This window comes from Lynx canadensis, chromosome E3, assembly GCF_007474595.2.
Source record: "Lynx canadensis isolate LIC74 chromosome E3, mLynCan4.pri.v2, whole genome shotgun sequence".
Classification (NCBI taxonomy): domain Eukaryota; kingdom Metazoa; phylum Chordata; class Mammalia; order Carnivora; family Felidae; genus Lynx; species Lynx canadensis.
Genome location: NC_044318.1, coordinates 39,385,436 through 39,406,868, shown reverse-complemented (window position 1 = coordinate 39,406,868; position 21,433 = coordinate 39,385,436). Strand labels below are relative to the sequence as shown.

General features: G+C 52.5%; 1 protein-coding gene across 4 annotated transcripts in view; it reads right to left on the bottom strand.

Annotated features, from left to right (window-relative positions):
* SNX8 (sorting nexin 8) overlaps positions 1–21,433 on the bottom strand; it is a 52,066-nt gene that overhangs the window by 11,380 nt on the left and 19,253 nt on the right. For all 4 annotated transcript variants that reach the window (XM_030301557.1, XM_030301553.1, XM_030301556.1 and 1 more), the window contains 3 exons: positions 5,024–5,214; positions 2,181–2,298; positions 1,796–1,917 (listed from right to left, as the gene is read on the bottom strand). In XM_030301557.1, the coding sequence (XP_030157417.1) occupies positions 1,796–1,917; positions 2,181–2,298; positions 5,024–5,164 (381 nt within the window). In that variant the 5' untranslated portion in view covers positions 5,165–5,214. The remainder of the gene's footprint in view (positions 1–1,795; positions 1,918–2,180; positions 2,299–5,023; positions 5,215–21,433) is intronic.

Here is a 21,433-nt window from a genome sequence, read left to right as displayed (position 1 = left end):
GGATGTAGTCCTTCCTCGAGAGAGCCAGGTTTCCACGGATCTGCTCTCACGTAAGTATCCAGAATCTCTTCCCGGACTTTTCTCCACTGACCTCCACCTTCAGGACGGCCGTCCACAGACAGGAAAGCCTGACCTAACGGCAGCTCTGGAGGGGAGACCTGTCTCCAGGAAACAGAGACTGCACGCACACGGCAGGGACGGCGGCGTCCGTGCTGCTGCCGTCAGGCTCATCACATCCGTTAGGTCCCACCCACGTGGGGCACAGGGACCAAAGACGAGGTCTCTTCCTCCCTGCACACAGACCCACGGGCCCCAGGCCCACGGAGCCCCGGGAGAGCTGGTGGGCAGCACACAGGGGCCCAGCCCGGCCCTCTGACAGCAGGCCTCCGTGGCAGTCCACGTCAAGGACCCACAAAGAGCCACGGGAAACACAGGCAAAGATCCTAACATGCAGCTGTTTGTGGGTCAAGGAATTCTAGAATTTCAGAGAGGCCCTGAAGACCATCTGGCCCAATTCTCTCGTTTTACCAGAGGAAAGAGTCAAGGAGGCCATAGGGACACTCTACCTGTGTGAGAACAAGGGGTCAGAGGAGCCTCAGCCTCTAGAATGGGGGCGCCGTCCGGCTCCACGTCTAGGAGCACCCTCCCGTCGTGAGCCGTGTACAGCTCCCACGTCCCACCACGTTCCTCTTGTGGCAATGAAGATCCCTGCTCTAAAGGAACCTGTCCACCCAGCGTTCAGAAGGCCCACACTCCCAGCTCAAGGGCAGACAGTCACAGAAACGTCCCCTGAACGACTGCTTTAGGTCCCATAAAAGAGGCAAAAGTGACAGGTACCCCCTGGCTGGCAAGGAGGGAAAGCCAGCGGCCTTCTCAAGGAGGGTCTCGGTGTGTCTCATCTTCCTGCAGGGGAAGGGAGTGTGGGATCGAGCCCCTCCTAGGTCCCTGGGGAAGGGAGAGCTACCGGGTTGGAGCCCCACCCCACCCCACCCTCTTCCTAGGCGGAGCCGGCCGCCCTGGGGACCAGGCAGTGACTTCCTCCACAACTGTGAACAAGGACACCGCAAGACAGCAGAGGGACGCCCACGGCCGCCTGGGTTCTAACTGAAACTAACGTGCACGCGGAGACAGTCCCGGCACGCAGGTCTATCCTGCAGCTCCACTAGAAAGACTCGGCTCAGGGGACTCCTGGGGGGCTCAGTCAGGCAAGCGTCCGACTTCGGCTCAGGCCATGATCTCACGGTTCGTGAGTTGGAGCCCCGTGTTGGGCTCTGTGCTGAAGGTTCAGAGCCTGGAGCCCGCTTGGGATCCTCTGTTCCCCTCTCTCTCTGCCCCTCCCTTGTGTGCGTGCTCGCTCTCGCTCTCGCGCTCTCTCTCTCTCTCTCTCTCTCTCTCAAAAATAAACATTAAGAAAATACATAACTCAACTCAGCCTTCCAGTGGTACTTAAGGTGGCTCTTTTCGCCTCCCAGAAATCGCTCATCCTGATCTGGGGTCTCAAGCATTTCCGTAACCCCTCCCAAACAGAGCCTCTGTGACCGAGCCTCAGTGCCCACGGCGACCATGCAGAGAACCCTCTACCTGGATAGACAAAATCCTGCCAAGTCAAAGCCAGGGGCGCCTCGTAACGTTACACCCCCGTGATCCGGGAGGAGAGCAGACGTCGCTCCTGGCACCGCGAGGGCAACAGACTCCCCGAGGGCCCCCAAACGAGGAGGGCAGGAGAACAAGCACGCCCAGGAACGCCACTCACGCGGGGAGACTCGGGGCGCACCCACAGGAGAGCGATACCCACCGGGCCACTGAAGGACAGGAAGAGCCGGAGGGCCACGTCCTCGGAGAACGGGGGGTGCCGGGCCACCAGGTTGATGAAGCGCCTCAGGGCCCTGCGCCGGGCCTCAATGAACTCGCGGTCGGCTGCAGACCGAGAGCAAGGGGTCGGCCGGCAGCCTGCGCCGCGCCCCCCGCCCCCCCCACCCCGGCCATCTGGAAACGTGACGGGAAAGCCCGGGTCCCTTCTGTCGTAGCCCACAGCAGCCGCCCCTCGCCGGTCCCCAGCGTGAGCGCTGGGCGCCACCAGTGGGGAACGAGGGGGTCCGCGGCACCCACCCTAGCTGGCCCCGGCCTTCCCGCGCACGTCTCACACGGGGCGCCCCGGCCCCCGCCCGAGCCCGCTCTACCTCCCAGCACTCTCTTGGGCGGAAGGGCCGGCACCATGCGGTAGGGGAACTTCTGCAGCAGCATCTCGTGGAAGACCACGAAGTCGTTGTACCGTCTGTACACGGAGGACCTGAAGCGCTAGAAGACAAGAGGGCCCGCGGTCACGCCGGACGCCGGAAACCTCCCCGGGTCACCGCTCCCCTCCCTCCCATCCCGCGCCCCGAGACGGAGCCCGCGCGACACGGGGCCTCACCCCCGCTCATGGGGCCTCCACGGCGAGGACGGGCACCCTCCTCCCTCCCGGCGCCGCGCGGCTCGGGCCTCACGTCCAGCCCCCACCGCGGTCTTCACGGAGCGCTCAGCCGCGAAGCCGGCACCCACCCCACCCTCAAAGGCAGCGCTCGGGCCGGAGGCCTTCCCCACTGGGGGCCGGGGCCGTCCTCCCACACACGCCCCAACACCGGCACGACCAGCGCGACGGCGTCCCGGGCCCAGCGGTCGACGCAGACCAGACCCCGACGAGGGGGGCGGACGGAACGGACGTCCGACTGCAAGTCCGTCTGCCCCGTGGCAGATAAAACCGCGGGTGCCACGAGGGATCCACGCGACAGAGGCGCGACCTGGACCTACTGGAAGGGCCCACGCGACGGACGCGCACGAGCCGCTAGCCTGGGAAGTATACAAGCTGCCCTGGTGGTAAATGATATGATACTGCGGAGTGAGAGGGGCCGGATGATTCCAACGACAGGACGTCCTGGAAGAGGCGGAGCTGTGCAGGCAGAAGACGGGGGCTGCCTGGGCTCAGGGCGGAGGGAGGAGCAGGGGGAGCACAGGGGACTTTTAGGGCGGCGAACAGCGCGAGGGACACGGGACGGTGGACGCCTGCGGTCCCACGTTCGCCCAAACCCACAGAACGTGCACCCACCCAGAGGGACCCTCCCGTGACCCATGGACTCCGGGTGATAACAGCGTGTCAGTGTGGGGTCACCGACTGTGACAAATCCACCATCTGGGGGACACCGATAACGGGGGAGTCTGGGGGGGAGCGGGGAATTACGGGAAATCTCTGTCCGTTCAGCTCAATGTTGCGGTGAATCTAAAACTACCCCCTAAGGTCTACAAAAAAATTAAACACGCTACATGAAGAAAAACACAAAGTCAGTTGTGCCACGTGCTGGGGACTGCATGTGTCGGGCCCCCTCTGGATCTGCCCCAGCCTCTGGCGAGCGGGATGCAGGACAAAACGCGCGGCCCCTCTGCCTGAACACCTGCAGGCGGATCCCTCCGCCCGGCAGGGCTGCCTCCTTACGAGACGACACGCGTGCTTAAGGAATTACGTTACTGAGACGGAAAGGGCCAGAAGCCCAACCTCATGCCCCTGTGACGCGCCGTCACGTGGGGGAATGGCACCCACGGGCAAGGGAGAACTAAGTTTACTCACAGGCCTCGGTGACCGCAGCTTGGAAACACCATGAAACAAAAACCCTGTGATTCCTGGGGCGCCCGGGTGGCTCAGTTGGTTCAGCGTTCGACTTTGGCTCAGGTCATGATCTCTCGGTTCACGGGCTGGAGCCCCACGTTGGGCTCTGTGCTGACAGCACAGAGCCTGGAGCCTGCTTTGGATCCTCTGTCCCCCTCTCTCTCTGCCCCTCCCCTGCTCTCTCTCAAAAATAAATGAAAACATTAAAAAAAAAAAAAAAAAAAATACAGCGGCACCTGGGTGGCTCAGTCAGTTAAGTGTCCATCCTGATTTCGACTCCGGTTAAGATCTCACATTTCATGAGTTCGAGCACTCTGCACTGACTGCAGAGCCTCCCTGGGATTCTCTCTCTCTCCTCTCCTCTCAGCCCCTCCCCTGCTCACTCCTTCTCTCTCAAAAATAAATAAAAACATTTAAAAAAAAAAAAAAAAAGGAAAGAAAGAAACCACCCTGTGATTCTGGATTCCCATGGCACATGCACACGGCCGTTCGGTTCGGAAAACGCCACTTCCTCCCTGGATGACGACCGAAGCCTGACAGTGGCGGGGCCCCGTCACCAGGGCGGCCCTCTCGCCGGTGGGGCCCTGCTCTACCTGTCCCTGCACATCTCCCCCTGACACAGAGGGGCTGCACAAGACCCAGGATGCTGTCGGCTTGTCAATGACTTACTCCTCAGTTTCTGAAGAATAAATCCCTCCCCCCGCCAATGTTTATCCTAACAGCACTGGGATATAGAAAGAGAACATACACACACACCCGCCCCCAGTGTTTATTCTAACGGCACCGGGATTTAGAAAGAGGACAGACAGAGGGACAGGGATATCAGTGTGCTCCATGCAGACTCGCAGTCCTGGTGCCAGACGCCTCGTGAAGTCCGATATCGGCGGGCAGGATAACAGGGCAGACGGCGTCCTTAGCGGGGATGAGGCGGACACACCAGTCCTGCCCTCCAAACTGGATTCGCCGCCGGAAGCCCCCCACTCTATCCTCAGGATTTCCCAGTTGCTACAAAACCACTCCCAGGCCGGCGTGTGCCCGCACCTGGTGCTCAGAAGACGAGTGAGCTCCTACGAAGCAGCATCCCAGACGCAGGGAAGAGGGGAGCGGGCTGGGCTAGGGGTGTGGCTGAGCCAGAACAGGACCCAGGGACACGCACACGCAGGCTCTGAAGACGTCTGTTGGGCACCCTGGCTCTGAGCGTCGAGTTTTGGGTCTCACCTTTAAGCCCAGCGCAGACTCTCTGAGGTCCTTCTCCGCCTCATACCCCTGCCCTAACGTGTCCCCGCCCCTCCCCACCTCCTCCCAACACACACACACACACACACACACACACACACACACGCACACACGCACACGCACACGCGCGCGCGCTCTGCCCCTTACCTGGCTGGAAACCTCGTATTCCACATGCTTTAGGAAGAGGCCCTTCTTCTCGGGAATGAGCTCCACCTGCACGGTGTCCCTGGCCAGCAACTCCTGCAGGGTGTACGAAAGCAGCAGCGGGTTCCCCTGCGGCATCTGCATTCGACTGGGGTGTGGGTCCCTCCGCTCGCTGACCTGGGGCGCTGGCAAGTCTGGAGGGGACAAGGCGACAGGCCGATAAAAACGGCTGCTCGGAAGCAGAGGCTGCCACGGCGGGCCTGCCCCCGCCGCGTGCTAGCTTCGCACGTGGACCGTGGCCACATCACCCCCGTTCATTCAGGCCACGGAGCTTGTGCCCCGAAAAGTCCCCACGCCATGAGGCGTCCACCCGCTCGTGAATCAGCAGACACACCCTCCTTTCCAGGACCAGTCAGATCTAGTTTTCAACCTGGGAATAGAAGAAAGTGAACTATTCACAAGTTTCATGCAAAAGAGCCCTCCTTTTCTCTAGAGTCGAAAAGGAGGTTAAAACTAAGAGCCGTAGAATTTCTCTCTCCCACCGTTTCCAGTGAACACGCATGACGTCACGTGCCAAAGCAATGATTCCAATTCCACGTAGGTAAAAACCCACATCTTGCTTAGAGCCACGGTTCCTGATCACACAAGTCAAAAAATTAGGCCCTCAAACCTCAGCTTCTTCACACATCACTCACAAAGCAGCAAAACACAGGTCCGAGAGATTACAGGCCAAAAAACACGGAAGTCACAGGAAAAAGTCAGTTTGGCTTTTAGTATAGCGTTTGAAAGAAAAAGAGTTCTTTTCGGTTAAAACCTGTAATAGGGGCTCCTGGGAGGCTCAGTTGGTGGAGGGTCCGACTCAGTTTCGGCTCAGGTTATGATCCCAGGGTCATGGGATCAAGCCCTACATCGGGCTCTGTGTTGAGTGTGGAGTCTGCTTGAGATTCTCTCTCCCTCTCTCTGCCCTCCCCTGCCCAAGCACGCATGCTCTCGTGCTCTCTCAAGACAAATGTTAAAATATATGTATACGTACATACGCTACATACATAATAAAGGTATCCCATAGCGGGAGAGGGGGCCAGAGTCTGATCAACATTGCTATTGCTATAAATAACCACAACAAAGTGTACATTTTTTTCTTTTTCAAAATTTTCTACAACGTGGTTATTTCGCTTTTTTATGATTTACTTCTTAAAATAACACTTTAAGATTCTGGTTTACATTCTAAACAGAATTAATGGCCAGATTACTTTCATCTCTGAAATTACTCAGCATTTTAGAATTTAAAATGTAGCTGCTTTTAATTGACCTTAAAGCTTAAGAAAAAAAATAAACTAAGGCCTTAATGCTTACTTGGGAACCCCAAGGGCCTCATAAAAAGTCCACACGAAAACTAAATATTATGTGCTCTACAAGCAGTAAGCTCCCAAGTGAGGGCACGTATCTAGGGTCAAAACAATCCACCAGGGCGCAAGAAGAAAATATTAATAATTCTATTTGCATTTTGTTCCCTTCTTTTCAAACTTATATTCTTGTGATATCATAACACACGTAACATAATATTAGAGTAGTGCGTGCATGTAACTTACTAAAACATGTGCGTATGGATATGTGTGCATATATTTGCATGCGTATTTCATGTGCAAATGTGTATGTGTGTGTACAAGTGGGTGAATATATGTACACGAGTATATGTGTATACAAGTGTGTGTGTACATGTGTATAAATGTGTGTGCAAGTGTGTCTGTGTATATACCTGAGTGTGTGCGTGTAAGAGTATATATGTACGTGGGTACGTATGTGTGTGAACTTGAGTGTGTGTGAGTTTATGTGTATATGGGGGGGTACGTACATGTGTGTGTACGTGTGTATACACTACTGCGTATATGTGTACATGGGTATGTATGTGTATCAATGCACACGTGCACGAGTGTGTATGTGTAGATGGGGGGATGTACATGTGTTCAAGTGTATGTGCGAGTGTCTGTATATAAGCATGTGAGTGTGTGTGTACATGGGTGTGTATGTATGTGAACATTAGTGTGTATGAGTATATACGTACATGAGTCTGTATGTGTATCAATGCACATATACATGAGTATGTATGTGTATATACAGGGGTGTACATGTGTACAGGTGTGTATCTGCAAGTGTGTGTATAAAAGTGTGAGTAGTGAGCGCGTGCACGACCATATACGTACGTGGTGTGCGTATGTTGCGCAAATGTGTGTACGTGTGTATATATGTGTATGAGGTATGTGTACATCAAGAGTCCCCAATATCTTAATGGCCAAAATGTGGAGACCACAGCTTCAGACAGTACCTGTTCTCCCATCCTAAAACCCAGCCCCTTTCCGTATGAAACTATTCTGGTGGCCTTAGAACTGCACTGACCCAGTCTCCAGGGACCACACATACCCTGGGTCAACGAGACAGCACGTGTGTCTCAAGTACTCACTCAAGTGAGTGACGAACAACACAGAGACACTGGGCTCGGCAGTACCCATTCAGCTCGCGGCTACCAAGTGTTCCCACTGCCGGGCACAATCTATGAGGATCCAAACCCCAGGGCGAACTGGAATACACCGTGACCTAACTTTAATAGCGCCCAGGTAATGAGCCAGGGGGCCCAGACACAGCACCAGGACACGAACTCGGGGCACACAGACGCCCTCAGCTTTGCTCTGGATGCATGCTGGCTGTGGGGGAGCCTGGCACTTAGAAGGGCACCGAAGGAAAGCTGGCTGAATGACTATTTACTGATATTTACTACACTTTCACGAGTGAAAGGTAGCATGTCTGGGGGGAAAACAAAGTCTTAGGTAACTAGAGCACAGAATATGTGGAAAAACAGGAAATAATCAAGTTAAAAGGTAATGGAGAAAGAACATTTTTATCAGAGAAAAGATGTGCAAATCATGTATCTGAGAAGGTACCGGTATCTGAAATATACAAAGAACTCTTACAACGCACTAGAAAAAAAAAAGAGAGAGACAGAGAGAGAAATAACCCAATTTTAAAATGGGCAAAGCATTTGCATACACATCCCTCCAAAGACATACCAGTGGCCAGTGAGCACATAAAAAGATTCTCAACACCATTAACCGGCACGGAAATGCAAATCACAGCCACAGTGAGATACCACCCACTGTGACGGCTCTAATTAAAAAAAAAAAAAAAAGACCAGTGAGCATTGACAAGGGTGCAGAAAAGTCTCGCTCATGCTGGCAGAGGCTTACGCGAGGCAAAAACAGCCGGCCACTTCCTCGGTGTCAGAGGCAGAGCCGCTATATGACCCGGCAGCTCCCCTCCTGGAAATACACCCAAGCCACATGAAAACGTGTGCCCACACAGAGACCTGGAGACAAATGCCCACAGCAGCACCAGGTGTGAGAGCCAAGGAGTGGAGAACCCCAAGCGCCCATCAACGGTGAGGGGATAAATAAAAGTGGTTCATCCATACAACAGACTCCTTCCGCCGTGGAAAGGAATGAAGAACAGGTTCACACTACAAGATGGGTAAACCTTGAAAACCTCAGGGGAAGTGAACTAATCCATGCAGGGGATGAGTCCGTCCACAGGAAATCTCCAGAAGAGGCAAACCTACAGAAACAAAGCAAACGGATGCCTGCCTGGAGCTGGGGGCAGGGGGGGCAACGCCTGTAGAAATGAGCAGTGACTACTGGAAAATAGGGGGTTTCTCGGGAAGACGACAAAATGCTCCAGAGGTGATCATGGCGATGGGTGCACGACCCCGTGAACACACCAACGACGCTGTAGTGTACACCTTAAATGAGTGAATTGTATGGCAGATAATGACAATTCTACACGCCTTAAATATAAAAGGCAACATCAGTAAATGGAAGAGTCCTCTCTTCTACAGAAGCAAAAATGGTCAGAACCAGCTCTTTGAGGACACTGGGAATTGAAGGTCTGTGGCAATCCCGGGCACATTTATTGATGCAATAATTAGCAAAACTGAGGTTATACTGGAGTAGGGAGGCCCTTCCTCCAGTATGGCTGCAGTTGTCATAAGAAAAGGGAAGACCACACAAAGACCCAGAGGCACCCGACACGCGGGGGTGGGCACATGGCAACGGAGGCAGAGACCGAAGGGACACGGCCACAGACCAAGAACACCTTGGCAGCCTCAACCACATGCTGGGAGAGGCAGGAAGGACCCTCCCCTACAGGGTTCAGAGGGAGTGCAGCCCTGCCCATGCCTGGATCTCAGACGTGGGGCCTCCAGCAACACGTTCCTGTTGTTTCAAGCCACCCCATGTGTGCTGCTTTGTTAGAGCAGCCACACACAACTCACACGAGAAACTTTACAGAATTCGTTCTGAGAGGTCATTAAATAAATCTACAATGGTCGGCAGCAACACCTTGGGGAAGGAGGAAAACGTGATTTCCCCAGAGCTGTCACATTATATTATTTAAACTGTCAGGTTCACAACTGAAGTTTACAAGACACACAAAGAAGAAAGACAGTACAGCCAAACACAGGGAAAAACCACCACCAGAAACTGTCCGAGAAAGGCCAGGCATTGAACTCATTCGACAGAACTGAAGGAGGGGCGCCTGGGTGGCTCAGTCGGTTGAGCGTCTGACTTTAGGAGAGCCTGGATCCTGCTTCAGATTCTGTGTCTCCCTCTCTCTCTGCCCCTCCCCTGCTCATGCTCTGTCTCTCAAAAATAAATAAAAACACTAAAAATAATAATAAAATAAAGAACTAATGCAAAGGAGGAGAGCAGTCCCAGCAATAGAAAATATGGACAAACAGACCAAAATTGTACAAGAGGAGCAGGAAAAGATTCTGGAGTCAAGGAGCTCAATAAACAAAATGGAAAATTCACAAGCAAGGTTCAACAGCAGATCTGAGTGGGCAGAGGGAAGAATCAGCAACCCTGAAGACAGTCAACTGAGACTGTCCGGTGTGGAGGACAGAAAGAAAACAGAATGAAGAAGAACGAACAGCCCCTCAGCAACCTGTACCAACATCACCGACTGCACCAACAACAAAACCGACTGTACCAACACCACCGGCTGTACCATCATCATCAACATGAGCGGCCCAGGAGAGAGGATCAGGAAGAATAGGTGAATGAACTGCCAAATTTTTCCCAAATTTGATTTTTAAAACCCAGGAACCCAAAAAAACCCACCCAAGATAAAGTCAGGGAGATTCACAACTAGACAGGTCACAACTGCGTGGTTCAAACTGCACCGTTCTGTGTCCAGAGACCAAGAGAAATTCTTGAAAGCACCAGGAGATCAGCAACCGGGCAAGACGAACAGCTCACTTCTCAGAAGCCACGGAGGCCGCAAGGCAGTGTGATGGCACATGCAAAGTGCCAGAAGACAGAACAGTCAACCGAGAATTCTACAACCAGCAAAACTATCCTTGCAAACCGAAGGAGAAAATAAGACACCCCAGATGACTAAAAGCAGCCAATTCACTTCTGCACTAGCAGTCGTGTTGTTCCTTCCGAGAGACAAATCCACGTGTGGAAAGAAAGAATGCCAGTAAAGGTAACTGCACTGGTAAATACGAAAGGCAGTAGAAACTTATCCGTAAGTTTTTCTGGGTGACTTAAAAGACAACGTATGAGGCAGTCATCATAAATCTGTTTTGAGGAGCGTACAGTTTATATGGAAACAATCTGCACAGCTGATAACAGAACGGGGAGAGGAAGGGAGCTGCAAGGGAGCAAGATTTCTACACGCCACTGCAATTAAACTTGTACTAATCCAAGCAGGATTGTTACACATTAACATGTTGACGTGTACTCCCAGGGCAATCACTAAGAAAATAACAGGAATAGTATAGTAACCGAAACAAGGGAATTTAAACCGTACACTAGAAAATACCTATTTGATGTAAAACAAGGTAATAACGGAAGAACAGAGGAAAGATAAAAGTAACGCGGGAAAGAAAATTTGGGAAGCACCAAGCATGTACTGATTTTGTTCTCTTCCTGATGGGTCAAGTAAGCTAATCTAAGACATATTAGCTCAGTAACGATCACCAAAGGACCACAGGCTGCTGAAGAACCTGAACTGTGACCACAAGAGAATCTAAAAGTCAGAACCCAAGGGCGCCTGGGGGGCTCAGTCAGTTGAGTGTCAACTCTTGATTTCAGCTCAGGTCATGATCCCAGGGTTGTGGGATCGAGCCCTACATCAGGCTCCAAGCTGAATATGGAGCCTGCTTGACATTCTGTCTCTCTTTCTCCCCCACTCATGCTCGCACTCTTTGAAAGAAATACACACACACACACACACACACACATACATATATTTAAAAGTCAGAACCCAAAAGGTACATTTTATTGTTACTTTCGTTAACGGGGTCACCATGTTGTCCAAGCTGCTATTTTCCTTTTATATATATGTGTATATATATATATATATATATATATATATATATATATATATATATACATATTTTACTTATTCTGAATGAGAAAGAGTGACCAGAGGAAGGGCAGAGAGAGAGGGAGAGAGGGTGGAGAGGGAGACATAATCCCAAACAGGCTCCACGCTGTCAGCACAGAGCCCGATGGCAGGACTCAAACTCACAAACTATGAGATCATGACCGGAGCCGAAACCAAGAGCTGGACACTTAACCAACTAAGCCACCCAGGTGCCCCCTCTCGTCAAAATTTCAAAAAAAAAAAAAAAAATTTTAATGTTTATTTATTTTTGAGAGAGCGAGCAAGCGCAGGCAGGGGAGGGGCAAAGAGGGAGGGAGACACAGAATCCGAAGCAGGATCCAGGCTCTGAGCTGTCAGCACAGAGCACGACGTGGGGCTCGAACCCACGAGCCGTGAGATCATGACCTGAGCCGAAGTCAGAAGCTTAACCGACCGAGCCACTCAGGTGGCCCTGAAAAAGTTTTAATCTCAAGAAAGCTATGATTCCAAGTATCAGTTTCCTAAACTGGGACATGTCTTTTGAAATGTTTAAGAAGGAAAACAGATCATTCCAGATCAGCTAACCTGTCATGCAACAGACCACACACTGTGGAAAGGGCAGAAATTCAGGGAGAAAGGGTCTGGTTTTCTGTGGGAGTAAATGTGAAGTTCACTGACAGGACTTAATACCCTTATCAGATGGAAAACGAATTGCACACCCACCCACCCCGCCCCAACAGGTAACAGTTTCTGAGAGAGGCAGCGAGGCCCCATACTGAAAGGCTCCGGACAAAGGATGGGTTTTGACCTCAGACGGGTGTGTGTTGACACCCAGTCTCTCATTTCCTAGCGGTGTGTGCCCGGCAAGCGACCCCCTCGGAGCTAACCACTTACCACCAGTAAAATGCAGGGGCAAGGCTGCGTGCCCAGGGCCAGGCCCTCGTCGGCAACAAACCCTCAGAGGCCTCTCTAGCGGTGCTCCCTCCCTGCTCCAACCCTTCTGACACACAACTGCTCAACCACGGGGTTTGGACTCAACCCAGAACCCAGTTCAAAGCCTTGCCTTGAAATGCCACTCACGGTCCGAGAGAAGCTGGAAGGAAGCGGCTCTCAGACCCGGAGGCTCAGCGCCTTGGGCTGATTCCACACTGCCCCAACGGCCCTTGTGGGAAATGAGACAGCAGAGCTCAAAGTAACTACCTGCTAGAAATCAGTGAGTAAGCCCCTGCCTCCCTTCGGGATTACCGTGCTCCACTCCGAACCACCTTCGTGCATCCGTGGACTAAAAGGTAGAACCAACTGCCCGTAGCAATAGGTGTTCGGGGCCGTGATCCAGGCTGGCCCGCGGAGCGAGGCCCCACGGGTGGCAGGGATGAGGCCCAGTCTCCACCCCGGGGGACACCTCGCTACCCGACAGAGATGTGCCGGCTCCAGGTGACTGTAAGACAGCCTGGCAGGTGTTGAAGGAACAGGCACTGATGGGGAGTGGCGTCACTCCCAAGCCAGCTACCGGTGCGCCGCGGGACCCCCGGCGTGGGCCTCTGCCGCTCTGCAGCGCACACAGGGAAATGGTCAGTGAGCAGCATTCAACGTGTCCGGCTCCGAAATTCTGGGATTCTCCAAGCCAGCTATCCACAAACGAAAAGCAATAAAACGTCACACAAAGCCCACTGTCCTTCCCCCCTGTATTTCCATCAGAGCCTCTGGGCAGCAGTCCTGCCACGGGCACGCCCCGGAGAGGTCCAGCCCCTCTGTGTCCGGACAGCCCCCAGCAGCAGGGGCCCTTCCTCACTCGCCACAGGCCGAAGCTTCGGGAAACCAACAAGAGCTGCCCAATGAGCATGCGGTCACGCACACCCTCACTTCATGAAAGCAAGCCCCGGCAAATGCTGACCAACGCAGAAGTCGCAGACCAGGGGACCCTGCACACACACAGGAGGCTGCACCCAGCCCGGCCAGCCGCCCCACCGTGGAGGGACAGCACCAAGCACCCGCAGATACCCCAACTATGCCCCAGCTCGGCCCACCCCCGGGTCTCACTGCTTGCAGAGAGCCCCGGGGGGTAAAGGGCTTTCTCCACGGTGGCAGGTCACGTGTCCTCCAAAGGCAGCCAGGGAGGAAGCTTCCTGCCGTCCGAGTTTAGCAGCACGGTGGGCAGGAAGTTGCGTTCTGATGGCCTCCAAGTTCACCGTTCTACCACCACGCGGATCTGTCCCTACTGCCGTCCTCGGCTGCTGGCTCACCAGCACGTGGGACCGGGACCGGCGAGAGATGGCACATGCATCAGGGTCCGCTGCTGGGCTTGACTGGACACTGAGGGGTACGACGGCTAGTATCCAAAGTCAGGAAGTAAGTGTGGGCAAGGACGCGGAGGGACCGGACGCCCTGGACGCGGAGGCGGAGACGGACAGTGCCCTGCTGAGGCAAAAGGCGGGGCAGGTCCTCACGAAACAGAATCACACGTGACCAGCGATCCCGCTTCCGGTCTCTCCCCAGTAGAACCGGAAGCAGGACCCGAAGAGACACCCGCTCGCCCACGTTCGCGGCGGCAGGATTCCCGGCGGCGGAGAGGTGGAAGCGACCCACGCGTCCACCGACAGACGACCACAGTGTGGTCCGGCCACACGACGGACTATCACTCAGCCTTAACAAGCAAGGAAATCCTGGCACCGGCCGCCACCTGCATGAACGCGGAGGGCGGGAGGCTGAGTGACACAAACCACACACGGAAGGACGGACACTGTAGGATCCCACTCCCAAGAGGCCCCGGGGTCGCCAGACTCACGGACACGGGAGGACGCGCACCGGGACCCGCTCCCACGAGGCCCCGGGGTCGTCAGACTCACGGACACGGGAGGACGCGCACTGGGACCCGCTCCCACGAGGCCCCGGGGTCGTCAGACTGACGGGGACAGAAAGTACGTGATGGTATCAGGAGCTGGGGGAGGGGGAGGGAGGTCAGTACTGAATGGGGCTCAATTTGGGAAGATGAGAAAGTTCTGGAGAGGGACAGTGGGGATGGCTGTGCAATAACGTCAGTGTTCTTAATGCCACAGAACTGCACACCTGAAAATGGTCAACATTTTATGCCACGTATGTTGTACAATTAAAGAAACACACTCGGGGGTGGCTGGGTGGCTCAGTCAGTTAAGCATGTAACTTCAGCTCACGGTTCGTGAGTTCGAGCCCCACATCAGGTTCTGCACTGACAGCTCGGAGCCTGGAGCCTGCTTCCCATTCTGTGTGTCCCTCTCTCTCTGCCCCTCCCCCACTCATGCTCGCTCGCTCTCTCTCTCTCTCTCTCTCTCTCGCTCTCTGCAAAAATAGACATTTACAAAAAAAATTTTAAAAAGAAAGAAAGAAACACACTCGGATCGCTGGGTTGAACCCCCAGAGTCTAGGGTAGGGTCTGAGAACCTGAGTTTCCAACAAGCGTCCAGAGGCCCCAGTTTGAGAACCGCTGTCGTAGGACAAGCGGAAGAAGGACCTCAGGGCCTCGCCTAGACCCACGGCCCAGACCGGACACAGACCAGGGGTTCGCATGTGCTGCCACCTTGTTCTGCTCACTCATCAGAGACAGCAGCGACAGCAGCGTTCCAGGTGACAGCTCTTCCTCCAAAGTTACAGGGAACGGACCCAGCAGGAGTCCTCGATTTTCAACAGCGACACTCCTCCTCAGGCTCACCCTCAAAAACTGCTCTAAGCTACTGTGTTCTTCTGAAATTCGGCTGTTCTCAGGAAACAGAAGCGACAGTGTCCGGGTCCTCATGGTGGCCACGGCCTCACGACAGAGAGCTCGGCGGCCGGGTGGCCAGGGAACACCAGGGACACCCGCGTGTGCAGCACACAGTCCTTCAAGAACGAGTCCTAACTCGAGCCCAAACACACAGAGGCTGTCACAGCCTCGGTTTCGCTACCCTTCAGACGCAGTTTTCTTTCAAGAACATTTCACGTACCATTACACTATCTTATTTGAAACGTTTATTTATTTCGAGGGAGAGAAAGAGCGAGCACAGGAGACAGGGGCAGAGAGAGAGACAGAGAGAGAGAATCCGAAGCAGGCTCTGAGCCGTCAGCACAGAGCCCGAGACAGGGCTTGAACTCACAAACCGTGAGATCACGACCTGAGCCGAAATCAAGAGTCAGACACTCAACCGAGCCGCCCAGGCTTTTAAATACAGAAAACCCCCACCCCCACCGTCTGTACACATCCGTGTTCACTTTGCACATGCTCTCCACGTGCACAGGGATCAACAGACACACAGGCAGTTTCTTAAATACAAAGTGTGTTTCCATGTGTGTACGTGACGTTTCTTTCAAATTTTCTGTAAACGCAAAAACCTTAGCCATTCACATAACATAATCACCATGAACATGGTTTTCCCTTCAATCTGTGTTCCTACATACATTTAAATGCACTTACGTTTGTTTTCGTCGTGAAACATTTCAAACAGACGTAAAAGTACAGAAAATATTATATTCCGTGTAACTACCATGGAGATTTCATAACATTGTGAGATATTTTTTCTGAAAAAAAAATTTAAATACAGGGGCGCCTGGGTGGCGCAGTCAGTTAAGCGTCCGACTTCAGCCAGGTCATGATCTCGCGGTCCGTGAGTTCGAGCCCCGCGTCGGGCTCTGGGCTGATGGCTCAGAGCCTGGAGCCTGTTTCCGATTCTGTGTCTCCCTCTCTCTCTGCTCCTCCCCCGTTCATGCTCTGTCTCTCTCTGTCCCAAAAATAAATAAACGTTGAAAAAAAAAAATTTAAAAAAAATGTTTATAAAAAAAAAATTTAAATACAAAACACACGTCACAGATGCACACCCACCCTGTCCCCCTTTCCTATTTGAAGGTGACCACTGTCCTAGAGTGGAGGGATATCCATTCCAGGCAGGTCTGTGTGCTTTCCACGTGTCCATAAGTGTCTGTAAAGTGCATGCAAGTATTGTATTTTGTCGTATACAACAGACACAATTATTTTTTTCTGGTTTATACTGGAACAGAGCACGAGTACAGAAGAGTGTACCTATCAAATCTGTTCAAGTCAACGAACCGGCATAGCATCGGGGCAGCACCCACATAGAGAAACGGGACACACGCCCGCTCCCTTTCGGCCACTCCCCCGCCAACGGTGCCAGCCACCTTCTAACCCACGCATTATTTCTGTCTGTGGTTACACCATATACACGGAATCAATCCGTAAGTTCCCGTTTCTGACTCCTTCCACTCAGCACAACGTGCAAGGCCCATACATGTCACCGCACGCAGCTGTCATTGCTACAGAACCCGCTGCGTGATCGGGCCACGATCGACCTATTGATCGTGCTGCTGGACACCTGGGTAGTTCCCGGGTTTTCCTATTACACACGGTGCTGCTATGAACACTTAGCACACGTCCTTTGGTGGACACATACCCCTCATTTCTGTTGGGTATGTTCCTTAAAGTTCCTGGATCCTGGGATTTCTTACGTCCGGCTTAGCAAATATTTCCCGTTTTCCAAAATGACTGACCCATGTCACACTGCCATCAGCAGGAGGCCCAGCTGCCTCACGCAGTGCCCCCCACCCAGTGTTTCCCCTGTGTCCCCCTCACCACTTGATAGGGTCTGTGTCTAACACAGTGGCCGTGAAGTCAAAATTTCATCTTGAATTTTTTCCATTTACTTTACAACCGTTCTATATTCCTAAAAACGTACTGTTACCTGTAACGATTGCATCACATCTCAGGTATGCAACTAAACGTCACGTAGCCCTTCTTCCATGAGATGTTTCCTGCTATTGTCAACAGCGTGAAGAACAGCCCTATTCACAAAACATTCCGCTGTGGGTTTTTTTACTCTATCCTTAGCATCAATTCCTAGAGAATTGCCACATTATTTCCTGCTAATGGACACTTCCCTGGATGGCTTTTGTACACAGACACATGTTGAGTAAGACTTTCTTCAGAAACCCTCTTTGGAGCGTTACTGCAGTGATCTTGGTAATCTAAAAAATGTACCAAAAAATACATAAAGATGTACCATAGTGGCATTAAAAAAGAGAAAACTAAAATTTGACCTTCCCGCCTGCAATTAGAACGGCAATCACCGAGGGGAAGGGATCGTAATGCAGTTTCCTCAAATCCACCACTGCCCCCCAAAATGTTCTTTTCTCCTTTCTCAGCCAGGAGACGCATGTCCTGCTGCCCCGTTCACTCACCTCTCTTCAGCCCCAGCAGGCACCCGCCGGTGAGAGCCTGGGCACTGCTCCAGGGCCCTCGTACTGGGGACGCCCTTTCCGCAACTATCCACAGACCAACTCCTTCACCTCCTTTGAACCGTGGCTCAAACACCACTTTCTCACGGCAGGTACTCGGTGCCAACTGCATCCCCTCCACCCCCCGCATGCTAACATGGGTCACTGGCTCATTATGTCCAAAGAGTGTCCACCACCCACTATAAGACCATCAACTCCGGGACAAGAGGCTTCCTTATTCTGTCCACGCTTAGGATCCCAACAGTCGAGAAGAGCCCCCAGCACATAGTAGGTGCTCAGTAAAATCATTTGCCGACTGCATGAAAGGCGCCAAAGTCACACAGACAGGAAAGCCACAGAGAGTCACCAAGGCCTGCTATGCTTTCCCAGGCGGGGTGACAACCTCTTGCCCATTCCGCACCAACAGATCGCAGTAAGGTCTTGCTGGTGACAGGAACCGTGCGTCGGTGAACCACAGCCAGAGGCAAAAGCCGGTAACACAGAGGAGGCTCTCAACGATGCCACCACCCCGGGCGAGCCCTGAGCAGGGGCAGCTCCCCACCTCCACCACAGCCCCTCGGCCAATTCACGGCTATATCTACTTTTCCCCAAAAGAACGTAAGGCAAAACCCCCGGCTAAAGCCATAACGTGCCATCTGGCTCGTCAACCGGCACAACAAAGAAAGGCTTTCCTCTTCCTGCAACAGTTTGAGTGTTTTTACCTTGAAACAAAGTAAAAATAAACCACCTCTCCAGGTCCCTCCAAGTCCTCTGGAACTTCTTCACTGAGAATTTCTGAGCTGAATCCTCTCCAAATCTCAGTTCAAACACTACTGCAACAGTGAAGTGTGCTAAGCCCTGTGCGAGCGCGAGTCTAGCGAGCCTCGCTACTCTCCAACTTCCGCCTCCTCGCTGACCTGCCTCAGTGTCTCGTCCGTGGGCTTCTCACACACCAGAACATTCACCCCAGCCCGGTTCAGGGAGCTCTGGCTCCCCGACGCTGCCCGGCACGGGGATGGCACACAGCACATGCACAACTGGTTTCCAAGGGCCAAAGAATGCGCCAGATCCCCTCCCTCACACCACACGCGGTAACTAAAGGTCCATGTTAAAAGCGCTAAAACTCCAAAACACTTGGCAGAGAATATAAAAACATATCTTTGTGGCCCCGGGTTAGACAAAGTCATGAGTCATGACACCAAAAATACAGACAACAGAAAAACAGAATAGGTCAACGGGACTTCATCAAAATTAAAGACCGTCGTGCTGCAAGACATCATCGAGACATCGAAAAGACAGCCCCCAGAATGGCAGAAAATACAGATGAATCATGGATCTGATTAGGGGCTTGTGTCCAAAATATACAAAGAAATTCTGAAAATACAAATTAAAAAAAAAAAAAAAAAAGACAAATTACCTAATTTTAAAAACGGACAAAGTGGGGCACCTGGGTGGCTCAGTCGGTAAGCATCCGACTTCAGCTCGGGTCATGATCTCGCAGTTTGTGAGTTCGAGCCCTGCATCAGGCTCTGTGCTGAGAGCTCGGAGCCTGGAGCCTGCTTATGATTCAGTGTCTCCCTCTCTCTGGCCCTCCCCCTCTCAAGCCTGCATGCTCGCTCTCCCAAATATAAATAAACATTAAAATTTTTTTAAATAATAAAATTAAAAATGAGCAAAGGATAGGCGCCTGTTGGCTCCGTTAAGTGTCTGACTCTTGATTTCAGCTCAGATCATGATCTCAGATTGTGAGATCGAACCCCTCATCAGGCTCCGCACTGACAGTGAGAGAAGTGTGCTTGGGATCCTCCCTTTCCCTCTCTCTCTGCCTCTCCCCTGCCCCCCCTCTCAAAAATAAACATTTTTTTTTTTATTAAAAATTTTTTTTTTTAACGTTTATTTATTTTTGAGACAGAGAGAGACAGAGCATGAACGGGGGAGGGTCAGAGAGAGGGAGACACAGAATCTGAAACAGGCTCCAGGCTCTGAGCAGTCAGCACAGAGCCCGATGCGGGGCTCGAACTCACATACCGCGAGATCGTGACCTGAGCCGAAGTCGGACGCTCAACCGACTGAGCCACCCAGGCGCCCCAACATTTTTTTAAGAAATTGGCAAAGAGGGGCACCTGGGTGGCTCAGCTGGTTAAGCATCCAACTTCGGCTCAGGTCACGATCTCGTGGTTGTGAGTTTGAGCCCCACATCAGACTCTGTGCTGACAGCTCAGAGCCTGGAGCCTGCTTTGGATTCTGTGTCTCCCTCTCTGTCTACCCCTGCCCTGCTCATGCTCTCTCTCTCTCAAAAATAAACATTAAAAAAAAAATTTTTTTAATAAAAGTGGGCAAAAATGTGAATAAACATTTCTCACCAAAAGATATACGAAAAGCCAATGAGCACATGAAAAGATGCCCAGCCACAATGAGATTCCATTTCATACCCACACGGAAGGCTACAGTCGAAAAGACAAGCACAGGGCCTGGGAGGCTCAGTCGGTTAAGCGTCTGACTCTTGGTTTCGGCTCAGGTGGTGATCTCACGGTTCGTGAGTTCGAGCCCTGCGTCAGGCTCTACGCGGGCAGTGCAGAGACTGCTTGGGATTCTCTCCCTCCCTCTCTCTCTCTGCCCCGTTGCCACTCATGCTCTCTCTCTCAAAATAGATAAAACTTTTTTAAAAATTAAAAAAAAATACAGGCAATAACAAGTGTTGGTGAGGACACGGAGAAACGGGAGCCCTTGTACTTACAGGAAAACAGTCCAGCAACTCCTCAGAAGGTTAAATTCCACTGCCAGTATATCACCCAAGAGAAATGACAAGCACATCCACACAAAAACTTGTGCGTGAACTCACAGCGGCATTGCTCATAATGGCCAAAACGTGGAAACAGCCCAATGTCCACCAAGTGACGAAGGGGTAAAGTAAAATACAGAGTCTTAATGCAACGGAATACTATTCGGCCGTTAAAAGCAACAGTGTACGTGCTACAGCACGGATAATCCTCGACGCGATGCAAAACGAAAGCAGCCAGACGCAGAAGGACACAGAACACGCGGTTCGATCTGTATGAAATTCCAGAAGAGGCAAATCTACAGAGAGTAATAGTTGCCCAGGCCAGGAGGAAAGGGGACTGAAGCGTGAACCTGACCACCAGTGGGTGTAGGCTTTCTTCCAGGGGAGAGGAGAACGCTCTAAAATGATGTCGATGGCTGCACAATTCTGTTAATTGTGTCCTTCAAATGGGAGAATTATGTGGTATGTGGATTAGAGCTCAATAAGGCTGTTAAAAATGTTTTACGAATTCCCTGTCTTCTCCCCAGTTCTTGTGCAAACGACTTTTCCGTGCCAGCAATGGGCCCGGAGCACAGCCGGCCTGCGATCTTGAGCGAAGACGTCTACCGAGAAGGGGGAAGATCATCTACGTGAGAAACCCTCTGGCTGTTCCTGGCACAAGCAAAAAAGCCTAGCTGGTGTCGTTGCCACGGAAACCTCCAGCGGCCCCTGGGGTCCGGGTCATCCCCGTGGCTACGAAGCTGCACGTCAGAACTGGAAGCAGCCACTGAATGCTGAGAACAACCGAAGCTGCCCTTAGGAAGGGTGTCTCCCACCCTCACTCTACCCACGAATACAAAGGCAGGGATGGACCTGGCCATCTGGACAGCTGCGTGCGTTGCCGACCACCATTCCGGCAAGGGCCCTTCCCAACGAAACCTCTTAGCGTGGGGGACTCGCGGAACCTCTACATCATCTCTCTTTAGTCCTAGAAAACCCTT